General features: G+C 44.5%; 1 protein-coding gene across 2 annotated transcripts in view; it reads left to right on the plus strand.

The window, feature by feature from the left end:
* The window catches only part of MTUS1 (microtubule associated scaffold protein 1), a 78,787-nt gene that overhangs the window by 54,552 nt on the left and 5,021 nt on the right, over positions 1-19,214 (plus strand). For both annotated transcript variants that reach the window (XM_088524679.1, XM_010217465.2), the window contains 3 exons: positions 10,399-10,465; positions 17,687-17,901; positions 18,425-18,530. In XM_088524679.1, the coding sequence (XP_088380805.1) occupies positions 10,399-10,465; positions 17,687-17,901; positions 18,425-18,530 (388 nt within the window). The remainder of the gene's footprint in view (positions 1-10,398; positions 10,466-17,686; positions 17,902-18,424; positions 18,531-19,214) is intronic.

A 19,214-nucleotide genomic window follows, 5' to 3' on the forward strand; every position in this document is an offset into this window, starting at 1 on the left:
ATATGACTTGGCTTTGTTATCTGACTTGTGTTACGTGGCTTTATGCGAAGGGCAGATATCTCTTGAGCTGTTAAAAGTAGAGGTTGGTAATTGTAGTATTAATTGAAAGAGTGAAAATGTTGCATTATTAGTACCATCTTGAAGTTATCAACTTGCCATTAAATTTTAGATTTGCATCTGGATTTGAGAGTAGAATTAAATGGTGTTTTAATATTTCATTGTGTTTGACATAATGACTTGATAAAGGTTAATAATACACCAGAAGGTTTTGGTCTGCTTCAAAAGCTTTCAAGGGAAGAAGAATCTGAACTTAATGAAGGAAGGGATATCACTATGGATTTCTGCTGTAATGGCTCCAGTAGAGTGGTTTTACTTATTTATGTTTCCATTTATTTCTACTGTTCAAAGACTGTTACCAATTTTACTTTAAGTATTCCAATAAAATGTTTCATAGTATGGTATTAAAAAAAAAAAAAAAAAAGCATCAAGTTGTCTTAGCATGCTGCCAGAAGCATAATACTCTTTTTTTTTTTTCTTTTTTTTTCTTCTTCTTGTGGATGGTAACTGCTCTCTCTCTTTTCTTCTGAAAATAATGCTTTACTGTTGAGTTCATGTCTGGTTCAACTCTTCTGTCTTCTAGTTTAGATTTACTTTCTTAAACTGTTGGTTGGAACACCTTTCTCTGCTAAGGAGCTAATTAAAGATCTTAAATTGCTGTGATACAGGACTTTTGGATGCCTGTTATCCAATCTGAAATTGTGAAATTCATATGTGAAATTCTCACTGTTGAATTTCCACACAGTCTTCTAACTACTAAAATCAAGGTGCTTATTATACAGTAACTTTTATAATTAATGCCTTGTCCTAGGTTTTTCCCTCAAATGTTTTTATAATGCTGCTTTTCTTTCTTTTTATTTAATGAGAGGAAGCCTGTCTTACATACTTGCTTCTCCCAGGCTGTTTTGGAGCTTGCTTATCTTAAAATTATTTTCCTTAGAATAATAGGAATGGTTATTTTAAGTGCAAGAGAAAAGAGAGAGGAGAACTACATGGTGGAAAAAAGTAATTTTGCTTTTCCCTTTTTGTTGTTGTTTTAGAGGTGGAAAGCAAACAAATTTGTTTTCTATCCAGTTGGATGAAATGAGTAATCTTGGAGAACTTAGCCAGGGCTAAAACTACTTTCGTATATGTTTTTGTGCCAGTTGTTGGCTTAGAGACTGCTCCTTGCCTCTCCCTTTCTGCAATAAGGCAGTGCTGCAGATGGAGAGGTCCTAACAAACTCTGGTTTTGTAAGAGCAAGGAGGACTGTTGTGCTGGGGCTGGTACACAGACTGGTCCTTTTAATTAGCTGGGGAAACATCCTTGGTGGAAGTGTGGATTCTGGTCTAGCTGGACACTGTATGCCCAAGACACTTGGGGTAGTTTAGCTTTCTGAGGGGCTGCTTGGAGAGCTCTGGTGGCTCAAACTTCCTGCCCGCCTGGGCTATCGGTTGGACTTGGGTTTATCTCGTGAGCACTGAGCCCTGACTCATCCAGTGTGCAAGCAGCTGGAAGTAGCTTCAGCCTGAGTTGCTGCCCTCCTCTTTGTCTGAAAGAAAGAAGAAAAAGGGCTGGGAGCTGAGGGGGAGGCTTAGGCTCATGCCTGGCTGTGCTCGTGCCCCTGCTACTGGGGCAAGTGCGGGGTAACGTGACGCAGCTGGAGCTGCTGCAGAGCCGGCTGGCCCCAGAGCAGCCCTGCCTGGGCCCCAGGAGCAGGCCCTGTCCCGCAGAAGGCAGGCGCAGCCTGCACAAGGCCCAGACAGAACCTTAAACCCTGATTTTTGCCGCACAGGAGCTGAGGTAAGCTTTCCAACAGAGCACCCCAACACATGCTGTGACGAGCTAATGCTGGCTAGGAACTCCCTTGGCAAACAGCGTGCTGCCCGGAGAGGAGCAGCGCGTCCGACAGGAACATCCAGCGGCACCAGGCCCTTCCCGTGCCGCAATGCCCGCGTGTGCTCACAGCACGGCGGAACGCACCGGCTGCGGCCGCGCCGCAAAAACAAGCGGCCTTTTCCTACGCTGTTATCCTCCCGCTGGTCCCCTGGCAATTCCTGGGACTTCCTAAGTATTTTCCTGTTTTTTAAACTTCAGACGAGAAAGGAGACGGGTGGCGGTACAGAGGAAATGCTGAAATCAGCCATTTACAGCAAACTCACAGATACAAAGGAAATCTTTCCTCCGTCAACCTCTAACTGTGCTAAGCTCTGAAAACCAGAGCACTGTGTTCAGGTTGATCTTCAATTTGGCTTAATTTTGCGTGCCCTTTGTTGATCTTCCAAGGGTTTAATAGCTCCATCAGCAGAGACTTTCAAGCTATGGTTTAGCAGATCTGCTCCACTCGGTGCTTGGGGTTAGAGAGAATTTTTTGTTATTCTGCTGGCATGGGACTAGCTTGATTTAAATCTGGCTTTAGTTATTTCAGAAGCTGCTTGGGAGAGGTTCAGCTTTCAAGCCAAAAGGAAATGTATCAGTATAGTGACTTGAGCTGTTTAAGTAATGCATTGTTGTTGTAATTGCCATGTTCAGTAGCAGACAGGCCTTGTAAATATATCTTGGACATTAAAGTGATTATTATTATCCATTTTTCTTCTTGTCTAATAAACAAAATCTGGTTAAGTATTTTCAAGAACCCTCATCATTCCTAGAAAGGAGATCATGCCCTAGAAATAAGAAAAGCCTGACACCTTACAATACAGTGCCACAGAGCTAAACTCCAACAGCTAAATTGTGCTGTTGTCCATCTCTTGTTGTAGTTCTAACAAAAGGACTGGAATTCAGAGCCCAGGTGTTGTTTGGGATTGACTATGGTGGCATCTTGAAAAAGCTTTCTAGAGGAGTGAATGCCTCTTGAGAGGGTATGGTGCCTTGGTACTAAGATGTGCATAGCATTAATTCTGGAGGTACAAGAAGCAACCTAAGTCAAGAACTAGAAATGCTGTGGCTGAAACAGTCTTTAGTATTTGTAGGTGGGAATAGGAATGAGCCATTAGTGTATGAGCCACTGTGTCTGGCACTTCCTGGCATGTGGATGAGTGTAAGAGTGGAGATAATAGCTTTATTGGGAGCTTCCTAGAATAGAAGGGATGTTTTGAGTCTTGGAATATACGGGCATATGTGTCCAAGTACTTTGTTGTTCTGCAAGCAAGTTCAGTTCAAAATTTTTCATATTAAATGAGGAAAGAGTATCCAGCCAAAGGAATAGAAGCACATACTACATCACAGAACTGAAAACTGAAAATATGAGTCATATTTTTTGCTATAAATTGCAAGTGTTTTGGCATACTCATTGCAATGAAGAGAGCTTAACTTAAGTTTAAGAACTTAAACTTTGGTTTAAATTTTCAATTTAAACCTTTTGGAATTTAACATCAGACTCGAGTGGCTCTCATCAGAGTATTTCTCCATCTATTTAATTCTGGTTACTATAGGCAGGTCTAGTTATAAGACAGAATAAGAATGTTCAGTTTAGATCACTTCTATAGGCTGTTTGAGACTTCTGTCTCCTTTCCCCCAAGAAAAGTAAAACTGAAGTCAAAAGCAAATGTTTGAAGATTTTTAAATATATAAACACTTTTTAAATATATAAAACACTTTTAAAAGTGTTTCTGCTCAGTAAAGGAGAATGAGGAAAAACAGCACAGTAGCTTCTGCACTGAAGGAGATCAGGGCTCTGGGAACTTGCGTTTTAGAGCACCTGTTTGGAAGCAGGTAACTGCAAACTGTTCTCAGGTTTGTCAGGCACGACAGCTTATTGACCAAAACAGTTAATTTTTGCCAATTGATTGAAGTTTTGTGAACTCGAATGTCCATAAAAAGACTTTAATATATTGATTCACATGGGACTAGGCTCTGGGAAGGAATCTGTCTAGCTTTTTTTGAAGGCACTTCGCTTTAAGGAATTTACTGGATCTTCAGAACAGATTCTGGATAGAGAACATATCTGGGTAGGGCTTCAGGGCAGGACTTGGCAGTAGAAGTTGTGTGGAGGAAAGACGCCTTTAGTTCTGATGCAGTTTGTGTCAGACCACCAGTATTGCTTTACATGACAAAATTGTTTCCCAAGTATATTTCATTTTCCTCATGCTTATTCCTCTCCCCCAAAGAAGACAACCAAAAATTAACGACAGTAGCAAGCTAGATCTATCTGTAACAAGTTCAGAATAAAAGCAAGGGACGAGTGGAAAACAGAAAAAAAGAAAGGGGGGAAAAGGGAGAAAAAAGAAAAGTAGTGTTTTGGCTTCTTGTTTCCATCTTCTGCTTTGTACTGCCCTTTCAGATTAAATTCTATGCATCCTTTAAAGCAGAATGACTTCATGAACGAAACTGTAGCAGTTTGCTCAAATATCAGGTCTCATATCATGACTTCATAAGAGTAGCTCCAGCTTGATGGACATAAGTCCTAAGTTACAACAGAAATTTGTTCAAGGTGCATGGTAACTTGTTTGAGACTTTATGCTGTTTTATGCTCTGAAATAAATTGAGCTTCAAGGGGAAAAAATGCAAATGTAATATTGTGAAGCAGATATGAGTAGCCTTTCTGTTACTGATTCATAAGTAAGTCCAAGGTGTAGCTGATAGGCACCGAGTCATGTCTTTCCACATTGTGGCCAATAATCATATTCCTCTAATATGTGGCACAGAGCAGGGATAAAATAGGCTCCTTTTCCTCAGGCTCTATCTGTAAAAGGAATGTCTGCTTGAATGAGAAAAATATTCTCTGGTAGTTGTTGATGACTGAGACTGCACCAATATTAAATAGGTATCTTATCTGCTTTTTCCTACAAATTGAGTCTATTTCTTGTAGGGTCTGAGCACTCATGTTATAGAACTGCTTACAAATATGCCTTGTTTACTATTTTCTTAAAAATACTCCATGTTTCTCTCTGAGTTTGTTTTTTGAGGTCTGTTGTTGTTTGTTTTGTGTTAGAGCAAATGGAAGCAAATGGCTTTCAAAATCAGGCTTTCTCTTCCAGAATAAAATTAACTTGACCCCTGTGTATGACATAAAAACATGTGGAAGTGCTCACTTTCTCTGCTACACTAATGAATTTCTATTTTGAGCCTTCTAATGAAGAAATACCAGGGTGGTCTAATGATTCTCTATTAAAATTGCAGTGGTTTTACACTTGACTCTTTATCTTCTTCACCCCCACGTCTTGATTGCTGAAATTATTTGTTTATCAAGTATAGTAGCAGTGAAACTAGAAGGCTGATGCAGCTGGGAAGGCCGATCTGCAGCCTTCCAGCTGAGAGCTGTGTCCCCGGTGGTGGCAGCTCTCCTGCTGTCCTGCCCCCCGTCCTGCGCTGCCGCGAGCCGTGGGGAGCTTGGCGAGAGCAGCAGCTTTGCAGCAGCACCACGGGAGCCTTGCTCAGCCTCTGCTCACAGGCTTTCCAGCATGGGCCAACTCCCATCCCGAGACACTTCAGGAGCACCCAGCCAGTTGGGTCTGTTCCATTCTCGACGCGGAGCAGAGCAGTGTATTTCACAAGACAGGCTACAGACCTGTCAATGCCTAAAAGCTTGTGGTCAAAGGCTCCACATGGGCACAGTTCTAAGGCAGGGTTGGGAACGTGAATCTGAGACTGGAAAGCAGATCACTTGAGTGACTTGTTAAGTGGCCATTGCTTGATGCTTGCTCAGAGGTCTGAAACGTTACAGAAATCCTGGAGGAGGTGATATGCTGCACAGTGCAGACCAGGTGATTGCTTAATATCTTATCATATGGATATTCATGCAGCTACTTAAAATTGATTTTAAAAGCCTAATTTTTTAGTACATAAATATAAGTGTTTTTTAATATTTTTTCTTAAGGAATTTTTTCTTGTTTCATACAACTGCAGCAGGATAAGAATTTCATTTCTAAAAGGAGTAGGTATGTTTGGGATGTAAACTATGAAGTATGGATAATTGCCAACACATGGACAGCATTAGCCTATTAGGTGCTTATACTCTATCTATCTTCTGCTGCAGTTTGGCCTTTGGCACTGGGTATTTGCAGAAGAGGTTTATAGTCCATGACATGTAGGAAGAAATGCTTGCAAAAGGAAACTGGGGCTCCTGAGACAGTCGCAGCAACTCTGTGGCTCTGGCGTGTTGGTTTGCAAGCAGGCAGTGTCCCGTAGTAGGACCACGTCCCCTCGGTAGCATCTGAGAAATCCCAAACCCCTAATCCCGCTGGGAAATTGTCCTTGTCGCAAGGAAATAGGCTCACAGGTTGCTGGGGTGATTTGCCCTTAAGCTGCCCACCTCCCCATTTGGGGGTTTGCAGTGGAGCTGTGGGATGTTAGGGAATAGCTGCGCGTTCCCCCTTGGGAACGATTTGTAGTCTGTGCTCTTGGAGGTATCCTGTCTCTCGCGTGTGTGAAGTTTTGTTGCAGGCATGTGGCCAGGAAGGTTGGTGGCTTGTGTACATGGTGTAAATACCTTTCTGTTCTTTCTGGAGCTTGGACTTTTGTTGAGTTTCCCTTCTCACTTCTAAAGCCGTGCAATGCCAACTGCTCAGCCATTGATGTGCCTTCACCCTAAAATGACACTAGGCTGGGTCTGCTTGCATTCCAAGCTACACCAAATAAAGCTCACTGCCAGGAAAAACATGCTCTTAAGCCTGTTAACCTGCCCATGTAATACAAACATGAACATAAGATTTTTCTAATTGACTCTGTTCCTACTGTCATCCTTGTGATCCTGAAGCCGTTGTCTTCGCTACCCTCTCTGCTTTGGACCTCTTTGCTTTTGCTTTCGTGTTTCCATCAAGCTGTAATGAGGCATAACTTGCCCTCACAAATGCCCTTGTTATTGGACACACGTCATGCTGGAGTTTCTTGTCAAGTTTTCAGAAAGCTTAAACATAAGAAATCTTAATCTCCTGCTTTGTGCTTAAAAACTGTTCTGGTAGTATCTGATGGCGCAGGTGCACCTTGACAGTACTGTTCCCAAACTCTGTTTTTATGGTGGTAAGACTATAGTTTCCAGATTTGTCTTGGCTCAAGTGCTACAGTTTCTCATGCTTCTTTTGATACAGAAAACATAACAGAGAAAATAAAACAATAGCTTCTTTTGATATAAGAAAAATGGATACCCAGTCATCTTTTATGATAGTTTGCCATAAACTCAGATTGTTCCAGATGCAGCTGTAACCTGCTGTAAATGTCTTTCTTGAGTCTTCAGCAACTAAGCAGGGATAATACTGCTGGAATTGGCTTTCTTTTACTGCCAAGTATATTTGGAGAGAACGCTACTGCCAAAATGGCTCCTCCTTGTGTTACTGCTTCTTGAGTTTGCTCTTTTGACTTGTAGTTTGATCGTCAGCTAGAAGCTTGTAAAGCTTCTAAAAGTTCACGTGCACAGAGCCAAGCAGTTTGATATTCTAATCCAAAGTATGTGCATATAAGTCTTCACAAGAAATATCGAAGGCGGTGTAGATTGGATTGTGGTCTTTGGCTGTTCATTGCACTTAAACTGTCAAGTTTTGAAGACATGAAATTTAACTGAGGAGATCCTCAAGGACCTCTAGAACCTCACTTCTGTCAGAATCTAGACAAAGTAATGCTAAATTAACTGCACGATTAGGTCAAGCTGGATATTTAATATGGCTGCCTTTAATGCAGTCGTTAAGCAGTTAAACAACCAACTTATTCTTCCTATTCTTCTTTATGGCTAGCTGCTTTCTTTTCATTAGACCCTTTCATGATTGGAGGTGGAGGCATGAGGTTAAACAGCACCAAGAAAAAGCAAAAAGGGTTAAGAGCAGCACAATGCAAAAAGTCTTTTTTAAAAAAAAAAAAAATGTGGTAGAGCAACAATATTATGGTGGGTTTTTTAGTCTCACATCAGTCTTCAGTATATGCTGATATCCGATGCTCTTTTCTCATCCAACTGTTTTGCTTAAATATAAAATGTTCTGTGGACTATGCTACTGGCCTTGTGGGCTTACGACTCTAAGCAAAATGTCCAGCAGAGGTTGAGGGGAAAACATTAGATGTGTTTTACTGACTGATTAGGTGGGCTGGAACAAAGCAGGTTGAAGGATGCTTGTTCGTTTTTGAACGTGAGAGTTAGAATAGGGAATGAATATGCAACCTAAGAAGTAAAGAGAAGGGAAGAAAAAATCTGGAAATTATTTGCTTAGTGTGTTTGTATGCCAAATTAGTGATGGATAAAGTTATTGAAAAAGCTTTGGAAAATGTAATCAGGTGTCTAAGATGTGAAAATAAGAAGTATATAGTTAACTCCTGTAAAAATTCCCTACTTGGCTATGTGCACAGTGCAAATGATGCAGCTCAAATAGCTCACTGCAGCATCCACGGCTTCATCAGTGCCGTGTCCGTGTGGGCACTGATCGTGAGCAGGATGACTCATCTCCTTCCCAACCAGGGAGTGGGGGAAAGAAGGTGACTTAGAACTGAACTCTCTGCTCTGCTGAGGCTCTGCTCTGGTAGATAAGGGGTGACTTTCAATCTCAGCCCACCTAACACTGCAAAAATGTTTGAGTGTTTACCACCAAGCTATGACACAACTACTTACTGTCCCGTCAAGTGTTCCAGTGATCAAATGAGTGCTGCTAGGACTGCTTAAACTGTGGTGGTCAAAAGTAGACCTTTTACAGTCTACAAGGTCAAATACACAAGAATTTTGTGTAAAGAGATGGCCCTATCTTAGATCTGCAGAATAATTCCCTATCACTTGCATCAACTGAGGTTGTGTAGCTTTATTCATTTGGATTAGTCTTTTATAAAACCCATTTGTGTGTTTTTAAGCTGTGCTGCAGCTTCAAGAAGAAATGCTAAGTCCCTGTGTAAATGCAGCAAGCAGTATTGACCCATCACAAGTTGACGGCCTGAGAGCAGGTTAATCAGATCTCAGCGGTTCAGCCGTGTGGTGGCAGATGCAAAGCCAACCAGGAGTGCTCACCACAGCCGCGTGGCTGCTCCTTAACTCTTGCTTTCCCCCAGAGCAGTGTGTTTTAGTGCTTACTGGCGCGTGGGGGTGAGCATGCGGTGCTCTTACCCAGGTGAGGAGGTGCCAGCAGGAGCCTTGGGTCAGTCTGCAGGAGATGGGGTGGAGGAACCTGCTGTGGAGGTTTCCTTCATGGGCACCCAGCTGCCGCGGTGTTGCCAAAGCGGCTCGTGTCGTAGCTGCTGGAGGTGCTTTGGGGTCAGTGTGTGAATTTTGTGTGGTCTGAGCTGTGAAAGCACAAGCGTGCGAGGCGCGCAGCGAGCGCAAGCCTGGCTGGTCGCGGTGGCCAGTGTGTGCCTGGGGCTCGCTGTCTCAGCTCGGGCCTCCCGTCGTTTATTTTGGCATCCACAAATTAAGAGTGCAAGCTGGGTAAGCTAAAAATAAGCCCCGTTATCCGCGGGGGTGGCAGCATCGCTTTGCTGATACCTGAGCGCGTGGGCCCACGTCTCTTCGCACTGGGGCTCGCCGCTGGCTCCTAAATGAAGGGCTGTGGCTTTAAGCAGCCGCCGGCTGCCTGTGCCAATTGCAGGAGCTGCAGGATCCGCGGCGCTGGGAGCGAGCGGCGCGGAAGTACGGTAACCTGCGGCGCGAGGCCGGCTCCGGGAGCGCTTCCCGGCGCGCCGGCGGCTCCGGAGGCCGCAGGATGGGCTGCTCCTCCAGCCGGCTCTGCCTCTACTCCCAGTGCGCTGCAGCAAGGGTAACGGCGCGCGCTCCGCATCGCTCCCCGCGCCGGGCACGCACCGCGCGAGCGCCCCGGCTCCTGCGGCAGCGCCTGCCCGTGGCCTGTCCCGCTCCAGCCCCGCGGGCCGCACCGAGGGGCCACCTTCCCGGCCAGGCGGGCGCTGGGCGCTCTGCTCAGCTGCGGCTTGGAGCTGCTCGTTCCTGTCACACAGGAACCAGCCCTTAGCTGGAAGCGTGAAGAGCGTGCGCTGGGGAGGAGGGGGGAGTTGTGCTCAACTTCGGGCTGTGCCTCTCCGTGGGGAAGGTCGAGCTTTTAGCAAAGTTTTTCGTTTTGTGCTTGCTTGCGTTTTGTGGAGTGAGTGTTGAACGCTGCCCGTGTGGCGCCGGCCGCTCTCCGTGCCCTTGGCGGGTGCGGGTCGGTGCGTCCTGCAGGTTTGACTTGCCGCACCCATCGTAAAATGTACCATTAATTGCTGCCAAGTCGGAATTCAATTACTGCGTTATCCTGGAAAACACTATTCCTTGCTTTAAAGTACAACTTCCTTAACAACGGGGGAACATCTGTGTATTTGGTAACAGCAGAACTGTTATCCTAAATGATTCATATCTTGGCTGCCTGCTCCTGCCTCTTGTTTTCCTGTGGAGCATGTGCGAGTTAACTGGGGAAGGTGCCCTCTTCACACCACTAGTAACTAAATGCTCGTGTTTTTTCTTTGCAGAGGGATGAAGCACTAAGGCAGCATAAAGAGCTGTCTCAGGAACTGGTTAACCTTCGAGGAGAGCTGGGTAAGAATCTGTTTTTCTAATTTGAACAAAATAGAGTGAAAGGCAGGTCTTGGGGGCAAGACAGCTGCCGTGGTACAGTAATGGCCGCTGTCTAATTCCCTGCGGAGCCACCGCTCCGATGCTGCCTCGCTGCTTTTCCCTGGAGCCTCGACTGCCTGGCCTCAGCTTCACCGAGTTCCTGGTGCTGACGTGGCCGTGCGAGCAGGGCCTCTGCACAAAATGTGTGTCTAGCACCACGGCGTTCCCTGCTAGCAAGGGGAGCGTGTCCACAGTGTGTGTATCTCCGATTCCTAAATGGTTTGTGTGCTGTTTCTGGAGACCTGTTGGCAAAAATCCCAAAAAGCTATGAAATGTGCTGTGCAAGATGGGCACTTTTGCCTTGGCGGCTTGGAGGTGAATGAGTGTAAAATTAGCAGAAGGAAAAGCTATCAGACTAATGAGATTAAATCTTTGAACTCATCCCAGTGGGCAGCTATAATATGAAACTGAGCTATGATGTTCCAGGGCAAGTTGTGCCAACTTGAAGCTTGATTTGACTGCATTGAATGTTAACGCATATATCTTGGACTTACAGCAGCATAATCTTCTAGAGTGCAGTAAGCCTTTGAATTTAAATTGATTGCATCTGAAAGTACAGGTACCCTTTTATAAAAGCACATGTAGGATGAAGCCCCTTTACTTCAGTTCAAAGCTTTTTTTTTAATCTGTGTGGAGAGGTTTCAGGTATGTCATTTATCACTGAGAAGTGGGAATGTTTGTTTTCACATGCTTCAGAAGTGGAGTGTGGATGGTCTTGGCCAAACTTGAATGTGAGTGTAGGTCTGATTATGTGCAGCTGCTGCCTTTAATCTCCAGATTGGTTTTCCAGGGCTGATTAATAAGATGGGTATTCCCTGGCAGCTGATCAGCATGGAAAGCCTGGCAGGGGGATGCTCCACCAGCTGAGCTTGTCTTCTTTGCTAATCACTGTTCCTCTAGTCCAACTTAGAACCTTATTTTTTAAAAAGAAGCTTTTTGGGAGCTTTGTTTGATATGGCATAAAACCGCAAATGTGCGAATGAGCAATGTCACAGGCAGGGAGAGCCTTGGAGCAGATGCAGAGGAGTGAGTACTAAAGGTAACAAACACACTGCAGGAATTCTGGAATTCTCCTGATTTGTGGTGGTTTTCTTCAGAGCTAGTCTGATGCTGAAAAGCTGAGGTTGCTCCAGGACTTGGTGCCTTGGACACCTGTCTGAGGGGCAGCCTTTGGCTGCTGTTCCCGTGAAGTGCCCGGCTGCAGCTTTGCTGGAAGCTCTGCGTCCGCGGCAGCGCTGCGCTGGGGAAGGTGCCTGCTCCAGGGGACGGAGCTGAGCACACAGTGCAGGACGGTCCTCGTCTCTCACCAGCAGCCGCTCACGCTTCTGTGCTGGCTTAATGACATCCATGAAGTTAGAGTCTTAGTGCAGAAGTGGCTTTCTTGTAGTTGTGGTCAACTGTAAAATCCATTTGTTTAAACTTGTTGAATTCCCCATTAGCAGCGTTCTCAATGTGCTTTTTTTTTTTTTTTTTTTTTTCTATCACCCTGCTCACCTAAGATACAGGAAAATTTGCCTTAAGTGATTAGACCAAAAATGTAGCCGGTGCTTTTCACTGCCTGTTGCTTCCAAGGGTGCCAGGCTCTTAGATGAGCTTCCCCTGAGCTTAAACTTCTACTAACAGCCCGTGGAGCCCCCGTAGGCTTCCAGTTTCAGGAACGTGCCCCGCGAGCCCTGCTGACTCGCGTGCAGCGCGGCCTTAGAATCACAGAATCACAGAATGCTTAAGGTTGGAAGGGACTTGTAGATGTCATCTAGTCCAACCCCCTGCAGACGCAGCGTCACCCAGAGCACGTGGCACAGGGTGGCATCCAGGCAGGTTTGGAAGATCTCCAGAGGAGGAGACTCCACAACCTCTCTGGGCAGCCTGTTCCAGTGCTCTGTCACCCTCACTGTTAAATTTTCCTTGGCGCACACGGGGATGCCCAGCAGGCAGCAGTGCCCCTGGGCTCCGCAAGGGCACGGGCGAGCAGCACCCTGTGACCTGGTCCTGGTGCGTCGCGTCCCCAGCAGCACCTGGGCAGCAGCCTCTGCCTCGCCTCCCTCCACAGGGCTTCCAAGCTGGCATTTTGGCCAAGCATCTGCCTTCATTTTTATCTTCATCATCTTCATTTTTATTTTTATCTTCGTGCCATTCCCTTGTCTTTGCCACATCTCAAGTCTAGCCTGTCCAGATGTTTCTCCCCAACATATGAAAGGCAATGTAGTTGATCAGAAATAAAACAACTGTCCAGATCTTTAACTTCAGGTTTAGGTTAATAAAAACAACAAAAGCCAAACCTCACTTAAGGCATAAGAACAATACTTGTGACCTTAGTCTAAGCTGCAAATAATCTGTCCATACCTACACCCGCTCATCAGCTTTCTGCTGTCACCGCTAAATGGGTACAGCTGAACTTGCTCCAAAGTGGCCTCTGGAAGTCTTGGGTGCTGCATGTCTTAGTTGACCCTAGGAGCTCAGCACAGTGACCTGGGAGGTGCAGAGCAGCCTGCATGCCACTTAACTGCCTGTACACATTGCACATGGCCACGAGCGGAGTCCCCGGCTGTTGTGAAAGCAGCATCGTGCATTGTGTTTTGGGGACTGACACCCTAGGAAGGGGAACCCAGTGTTTCCATATAGATCTTTGGCTGCAAGACGTAAACCTAAAAGTTTTGACTATAACTGCCTTTGTCCTGGGAAGCTAGAGCCGATGCAAAGGCTCTCTTTGTCTCCTCTTCCTTTTCTTATTAACATACAAGCTATTGCACTAGATATTCTTAGCTACCTGTTTAATCAGGTAAGTAGAAATTGCAAGGGCTACATATTTCTTTCAGAGGCACAAAACTAACTCTTGGAAGTAATTGCATTTGAGATGGTTTCAGAGTTTCTCCTCAGCTGCCCTGGATGTGATCCCATTCAGTGCTGCCCCAAGCAGTACAGAGCTCACTCAGGCTCTGTGTTGCCTGCCTGAAAATGGCAATTCCTGAGCCTTATCCAGCATCTGGGAGAGACTGACATGTATCCGATAAAGCCAAATGTCTGAACAACTGTTCAACTTCTCCTTTCACTTTGTGGCAATTGCACAAAAAAGGTCATTTAAAATGCGATGTTGTTATCCTTTATTAATAAATGACTTTTCAAGTGCTTTGTAGGTTGAGATAAAAAGATGGAAGGATGGAGTGAATGCGATCTGGTTTTCAGGTTATGAGGATATTCCAAAAAGCTTAACTGATGGAAGGGTCTGTTCACTATTCCTGGGGGCAGGAGATCCCTCTCCCAGAGGTCAGACTCTTCCTTGCATTCAGCTGTACCTGCTGCCTGTAGCTTAGAGCATGTTCTCACTGCAGCGTGCCTGAGAACAGGAAAATGAAATGCGACCGTGCCATTAATCCTGAAAGTCATGACAAAAGCAACTTGGTAATAAAAACAATTGGGCAGAAGAATTTCCAATACAGAGAATCTGCCAAAAACATGAATATAGTACTAGATTAAATATATATATCTGTAGGGAGCTTGTATGGCTCCAGCAGGCTTACTGGTCAAAGGAGCCTATACATAAATCTTTGAATGTAGAATATAAAGTTGGGGCAATAAAATATTACACTCTTCAACAAAATACCATGTTAAATACACCTTTTTCTATGCTTACTGCCTTTCCACATTCCCCAAACATATTCAAATGTTGCTAGTTCTAGTGCACTGCATTTCAGACGTGGATTGAGCATACTAAGATTTTTCTTAGGTTACAGTTAGACCAGCGAGTGATCTAGACAATTTTATGAAGATAATTTGTTTGGAAATAATTTGGTTTTAAAAAAATCCTGAATATTTCTTCATGTTAGAGCTGTGGTTCTAGTGACTTTTAGGGGAGTACAACTCGCAAAATATTTGCGTGGAAGTGGGTGGTTTGGCTTTGTGGCAGGTTGTGCCGTCGCAGGCCATGCCATGTGGCTGGTTATGTTGCTCTTTACAGCTCTGGTATGTGGAAAGCTCTACAGTGAAAGGCATGAGGCTGCAGTGGCTGTTTAATAATTAACCAGCAATGTTAATTTTGCATGTTAGATCAGCATTTCTCATTGGAAGATATCCTGTTACTCCTCTTTCAGAAATTTGCTGTGATTGCCAGACGTTTTGCCCAAAAAGTTAAATTCTTCATTTATAATGTAACAAGTGATAGGCAGCCTAAAAATGCAGATGAAACCTGCCCCTGATGTTACTAAAACGGGGCATGAGAGCGTTATATGACTGGCTGGGGCAATAAAGTGAGACAAACCATTAATGGCCCTGAAGTAAATGCTGCCAAGTGCAGCAGCCCCTCTATCCACAGGTAAGTATCCCGTGAGCTCAAAACTCGTTGGTGTCAAGAGGGGCTTGAAGCTGCTTAGTGGGTGAGTGGCCAATGGGCCTGGGGAGGCTGGGACAGGAGTGTGTGACAGACCCCTCTGCGTCTTCCGGCTTTCTTCAAAGCTAAGCTCCTCTTCGGTAACAAAATCTCTTAGGTTCAATAGTCATCGGCTCCGGTTTGGTTAGGCTCAAGTTTGGCAGCATCCCCTTGCTGTGGCTGAGCGGCCAGTGTAAGGATTTATTTGTCTTTTTTTCATGGCTTGTCCCCAAGATAACATATAGTCAGTGCTATTGCTCGTTGTGGAGGTGGATGGGGTGGTGCAAAACACTCGCTGCAGATGTGGGTCTGGAGTGCAGGGACAGCCCCCTGGCAGCTCCGAGGGCCAGGAGCAGCTCTCCGGATGGGCCCTCCTGGTGCAGCCGCTCGCAGTGCCCTGGCACTGTGCAGGGAGCCCTGGTGAGGGTCCCTGGGCCCCTGTGCAGAGGACAGGGTCTCATCCTGCCGAGATCAGACGTGCAGCTGCAGGGCAGCGTTTGCAGGCCAGGCCCTGCAGCCTTCACCTTCCAGGGCAGGTTTTAAGTTGGTTTTATTTGTCTTTGCATATATCCAACTTGCAAGCTGGCCAAACAAGAAGGAGCATGACTATTTTCTTTAGTAAAGGAGTGGTTTGTTTTTTGACTTAGCTGTTCTGTAAAAAGTTATGCAGCACCTTAAGCTGTACATACTTGGCCACCTGACATTTAAAGGTAAAAGGATGATAGAAGGCAAATTCTTTTAAACAGAGGCAAACGCGTGACTGGCCTTACAAATAAAGAATTAGATGACTGTTTCTTCTGTTTGTTCCTCCATCCTTTTAAAGGAAATGGGTCACTTGAAGCATTTTTGCTACAGTCATTTCAGAAGAGGCAAGTGAGCTGATTGCTTCTCGGCTATACCCCTGACTCCACTGTATGTGAGCAGGGCAGTTCAGCGTGGGACTGTGTAATGGCTCTGTTTGGTTCCTTGCCTCTTCCTTTGCTTTATAAAACAAAGCTCCTTATCCCACAATGATCCCTTTTCCTCCAAAACATTGCAATGTAAAACAGAGATGTTCAATAACTTTGCACCAATGCGCTGTGATAGAAATGGGAATATTAATGTTTTACTTTCTAAAGGAAGCAGTTATTGCTCAAATCAGTTGAGGGAATAAAGAAAGCATAAAGCAACCCTCAGTTGTTGGTGTCCATTCTCCATCTGTGTACAGAGAGCCGTGATGGAGCTGTGCTTGCAGGGACTGTTCTGGTGTGGTTTTGTTGAGGCTTTAGCTGGGTTGTTGCCTGCCAAGGGATGAACAGCTCTTGTAAAACTGTCCCCTCAGCAGACCTTTTGAGCAGAACCAGCACAAACCTAAGGCTGTTGGAGCTCGTGCAGGCAGCTGCACCTGAAAGTTGGTTTTCACACAGAGCATCCTGCGCCTCTACACTTCCCAGCGCATGTGCAGGTTCCGGGTCATTTGCTATAACGCCAAGACTTGGGCACAGTTTCCTCAAGTCACAGAACAAGTAGCTGCTTCTGTTACTTGCTTGTTCTTGATGAGCTTCAGCCAAGTGGGGATGTGACCAGTAGGTAATTTCAGGCAGCTGAGACCAGTACTGAGTTGGTAATCTGTAAGGTATTGTAGTGTGTGTACTGTAAGCTGTGCGAAGAATTTCTTGTGTTGCCTATACCAAGACTCACGAATCTTGCCTGCCTTTTATATGGAGGTTAAGCTGACATTGTTCAGGCAGTCTGCCAAGCAGCTATGAAGTGCTTGTATATACAGCTTCTCCTGCTGTATTTAATCCAAGATCAGGTTAACATTCCAGTTATTTTTTTTCTCTTCAATAGATATATATTGGCTAATCTGTTTATTTTAAAGTAGAGACTGTATATAAGTAATTTGCTTATGGCATTCTCTGACCATGACTTCTCTTTCACCTTGCTGCTAGCCCCTGGGTACAGCTGGAACTGTGCAAGATGTTTGTTTGCAGCTCCATGAGCACTAGAAAAAATGATTGCCTCTATTAAGACCCTTCCAGATAGAGTTGTGGATATTAATTTAAAAGTCAGGAGTAGAAGTTAGTAACTTTGACTTTGCCCCCCACCTGTAAATATGGGGAGACAAACTTCGGCTGTTGTTATAGCTGCCCTGTGCTTAATATAAATGGAAGGAGAAGTACGTCGTTATTTTTCCTGTTTGCTTACTGCTTTGCCCTTTGCCTGAGTGTTGGGTATTTAAATACCTTGGGCCTCTGCGAGCTGGCCGCGTGTTTCAGATTGGGTTCAGTCCATGTCCCCTCCTGGGTAGCCGCGAGGCGGGAATTGCCTTTCGGCCTCGCTCGCTGTACCTAACGTGCTGGACGGATGGGCTCCGGGGCAAGAGGCCTGTCCAATTTAGCTAAGTGGTTTATACAGCGAAAAGTGAAGTGCTCTGAGAAATCCACTACTGAAATGGGATCAAATTAGGTGAAGTAGTAAATCCAATTACCTTTTTTATTAGAGCACTCCAGTGTCTCTGGTGAGACATTCATTGATGCATCTTTTATGTCATGAGCAAGTGGCACATTTGTGTTCTTTATATGGGTTCCTCGTGTAACTCCAGATTCAAATAACACTTAACTGAAGAAGCACTCAACTGCAGATTCTGTATTTTTATGAAGATCTTAAAGATTATTTTTTTAATAGAGAGGAGGCATTAATTTATAAATTAGATTTGGGTAATGCTATTGTGCAGTGTATCATCTTTAATCCCTGGGTCAAAGGCTAAATGTGAATTGATTACTTTTTCTTTTCTTCAGTAACCACTTCAGCAGCTTGTGAGAAATTGGAGAGAGACAGAAATGAGCTGCAAGCTGCTTATGAAGGATTTGTGCAAAAGTTAAATCAGCAGCACCACAAGGATTTAGCCGAGCTGGAGGAGAGGCTTAAACAGTTTTACACTGCAGAATGTGAGAAACTCCAAAGCATCTGCATTGAAGAAGCGGAGAAATACAAAGCACAGCTCCAAGAGCAGGTCTGTGACACTTGAAGTGGGAATGTTCCCTAGTAATTGCTTTCTCTTGCAATGACCCTTCAGCCAGTCCTGATTTTTGCTAATGATGGAGTTGGTTGCTTCATCTAATATGCAACTCCACTTTATTGCAACTATAAAAAGTTACTGTACTTTAGCTTTCTAGATATGGATGTTTAGATGTGGTGCAGATTCTTGATGTTCTGCAGATTCCAAGGACCTTTGGAGCTCTCCTGGAAATTTGTGTCACCTTGGGCTTTAGGATTCATAAAAATGCATCTGGCCTGGGGATTTTCTTTGCAAAAACTCTGAGTTGGTGCATCACCCTGTTAGTGAATTATAAGGCTGTCCTTCCAGAGTGCTGAATGTGGCATAGCTTCTCACATCTTATACTACGTTTAAGTGCTTCTTAGACTATCCAAAACATGCACTCGACATACTGCTTAAAGCCATGGTCATAATGCTTCTTTAAACATCAACTAACTTGTTGTGCTGCAGAGGAGGAAATCATGTTGTCATATTGCAGGTGGACAACTTAAATGTAACACATGAAAACTTTAAGCTGGAACTTGAAAGCAGCCACTCAGAAAAAGTAGAGGAGCTGAAAAAGGAATATGAGTCTTCTTTTTCAGGCAAGTATTTTGTATTTAAGTACATGCAATAGAGTTCTGCTAGTTCTAAATGTAAAAAAATGACTTTTCAGCAGTATATCCACTTGTTCTTGGTAATCAACTGTGTTTAATAACGCTGTCAAAATTCCTTCTTTTGGAACAGAATAAAGCTTATTTTACATTCAGAAATGATTGTAGTCCTGTTGTAGTTGAATAAACCTTCAAAACATTTTAAGATTGGAGTTCATTTCTTTCAGTAAAAGACATGTCTAAATTGCAGACTACTTAAAACCACAAGGTAACAAGTAAATTGTTTTTATAAGGAGCACCTCAGAATTGAAACCCAGGAAAAGTGGGGCTCTGTGCTTCCCAGTTAAATGGGCACGTTTCCTGGGTTGAGCAATACTACACACTGCCTGCACGGCACTGGGTGAAGGTTTTGTCAGGGCAGGGGTGAGTGCTCAGCTCCTAATGTCTTTGCATCTGAATTAACTGAAGAGATTTCTTTACCCTGCCTGACTCGGCTTGATAACCCAGTTTCTACTGAGACTTTTGCCCATTAAAACTGGTGAAATTTCCACTGCAATCTAGAAGTAATGTCTTCCACGTGACATCTCCAAAGTGTGAATGAGTACAGAGGTGACAGGTTTTTATAGAAGCTTTGGGAAACACCATTTCAATGTGTTGTGTCTCAAACTTGTTTTT

This window comes from Tinamus guttatus, unplaced genomic scaffold (assembly GCF_059628265.1).
Source record: "Tinamus guttatus ecotype Peru unplaced genomic scaffold, ASM5962826v1 Tinamus_guttatus_pri_ptg000213l, whole genome shotgun sequence".
Lineage (NCBI taxonomy): Eukaryota > Metazoa > Chordata > Aves > Tinamiformes > Tinamidae > Tinamus > Tinamus guttatus.